Below are 2,160 nucleotides of genomic sequence, written 5' to 3'. Positions count from 1 at the left end.
GGAGATAGATAGGTAGATGGTACGTTTTGATTCGCGGTAAAACGTGGCGGGTGGCATTGTATGGACTATGGAGAAGCAAAGCTTACGTCCCGGAATAAAGAAGCGCATCTCGATCTCGGCCATCTCGGGCGGCATCACCCAGACAAAGATTTCAGAGCGCATATGCATCCCTTTCTCCTTCATTAAATACGCCTCAACTCACTTCCTACGCCTCCCTTTCCTCTCCCCCCTCCTCTCCATTCCCATGGCGTCCATGGCGTCGTCGTGCTGAGTTCGTCAGAGCTACCTGCTCCTGCTCCTGCTCGGTCCTCACTGCGCTGTCTCTGAGTAGATTTGCTTGCGTTCTTTTGAGATGGAAGTGTTCGACGAGGCGGCGGTGGTGGTGGCTGCGCCGCCTCCTCCGCAGCCGGAATGCGGGGCGGCGGCGGCGGTGGTGGGCGGCGAGCCCGGGTGGTCCTCGCCGTCCCCGGCCGCGTCGCCGGAGTTCGAGTTCTGGATGGTGGGGAAGAACCCCTCCTCGTTCCAGTCCCCCGCTCTGCTCACCGCCGACGAGCTCTTCTCCGACGGCATTGTGCTCCCGCTCCGCACCCTCCAGCAGGTGCCCTCCGGTGAAGGCGACGGCGAAGGTGAGGAGGGCGAGGGCGAGGGCGATGCCGCCGCCGTGGAGTCCTCTGATTTGCCGGAGGCGGCGGCGCAGCGGGTCGCGGAGTCCGGGGGCCCCGCGCCGACGCCGGACCTCCCGGCGGTGACGTTCAAGTGGAAGGACATCTTCAAGGCGACCGGCGGCGGGGAGTCCAAGGACCGGAAGAAGGTGGAGCGCCGCGTCAGCAGCGTCGGCGGCAACGGCGAGCTCATCAACATCAACATATGGCCCTTCTCCCGGAGCCGCTCGGCCGGCCACTCCGCCGCCGGCGCCGGCACCGCGGCGGCGGGAGCGGCCTTGAGCCGCAACAAGTCAAATCCCAATGCCAATGTCAACGCCAACGCCAGCAATAACGCCGCCGCCGCAGCCGCAGCCGCAGCCACCGCACCGGCCGCCGCGACGGCGCCAGGGCCCGCGCCCGCGCGCAAGGTGAGCAGCGCGCCGTGCTCCCGGAGCAACTCCCGCGGAGAGACCTCCGCCGCCGCGCCGCCGCCGTCTATTGCCACCGCCGCATGTGCAGCCGCCGCCGCCGCAGCAACCGCCCCGGCGCCAGCACCCGCCACCTCCATGCTGAGGAGGCTGGTGCCCGGTCATGGACGAACAGGCGCCCTCACCGTCACCGGCATCCGCCTCGGCCGCGCCAGCCCCGTCTGGCAGCTCAGGCGCAACAAGCTGCAGCAGCAAGGCGCCGCGGCCGAGCAGAAGCAGAGCAGCGACACCCCCACCCCCACCACCGCCGCCACCAAGAAGAAGGCCACTGCCACCACAACCACAGCAGCAACCCCCACCACCCAAGACGTCGACGGCGAGGACAAGGCCGCGGCGAGCGCGACCACGCCAGCGGCGGCGGCGGCAACCGCCGGTTGCCGGAACAACGCGTCGTGCTCGGAAGCCGGCGGCGAGGAAAGCAACCCGCCGCAGGGGCTGTTCGGCCTCCGGACCTTCTTCTCCAAGAAGGTGTACTGATTGCGATTCGTCCACGTTTATTTTTGTACATAGCATTCGAGCTATAGCTTACTCCATAGCTGCTGGCTCATTCAATTCACATCTCCTCCTCCTCCCCTTTCACTTCGATTCAGCAAGAGTAGCTTTTAGCTTTTCTTTCTTCTTCTCCATTGTACTTCTACTAATCTACTGCTCCTTCTACTACATGCAAAAATGCAACCGCTAAGCTCAAGTGCATTTACCCGCGTAATTAAAACGGTGTTCCTTAACAGCGTAACGTCCATACACGCACCGATGGAGATTGAAACCGTTTTGAGCTCAGCTCAGAGCTGTTGCTCACTGGCATGTGAATCTGTGAGGTGAAACGTTAGCTCATGGGGTTTGGTTGTTGGCGAGTGTAGTGGAGTACTACCTACGACCCAAAATAAGTACAGTCGTGAGTATCCGTGTCTAACGTAAATTTATGAAAAAACTAAAAAGTCATCCATAAAGTACTATTCATGTTTTATCATCTAATAACAATAAAAATAATAATCATACAAATTTTTTAAAATAAGATAAATGATTAAACA

The 2,160-nt window shown here is 60.6% G+C and overlaps 1 protein-coding gene across 1 annotated transcript; it reads left to right on the top strand.

The window, feature by feature from the left end:
• Positions 1-211: 211 nt before the first annotated feature.
• On the top strand, positions 212-1,825 carry LOC4327244 (uncharacterized). The gene has a single exon (XM_015779874.3). The coding sequence runs from the start codon at positions 353-355 to the stop codon at positions 1,607-1,609; it is 1,257 nt and encodes a 418-aa protein (XP_015635360.1). The 5' UTR covers positions 212-352; the 3' UTR covers positions 1,610-1,825.
• Positions 1,826-2,160: the final 335 nt, after the last annotated feature.

This window comes from Oryza sativa, chromosome 1 (genome assembly GCF_034140825.1).
Source record: "Oryza sativa Japonica Group chromosome 1, ASM3414082v1".
Classification (NCBI taxonomy): Eukaryota; Viridiplantae; Streptophyta; class Magnoliopsida; order Poales; family Poaceae; genus Oryza; species Oryza sativa.
Note: the sequence above shows the minus strand (reverse complement) of the source record. Positions and strands in the feature narration are given on the sequence as shown.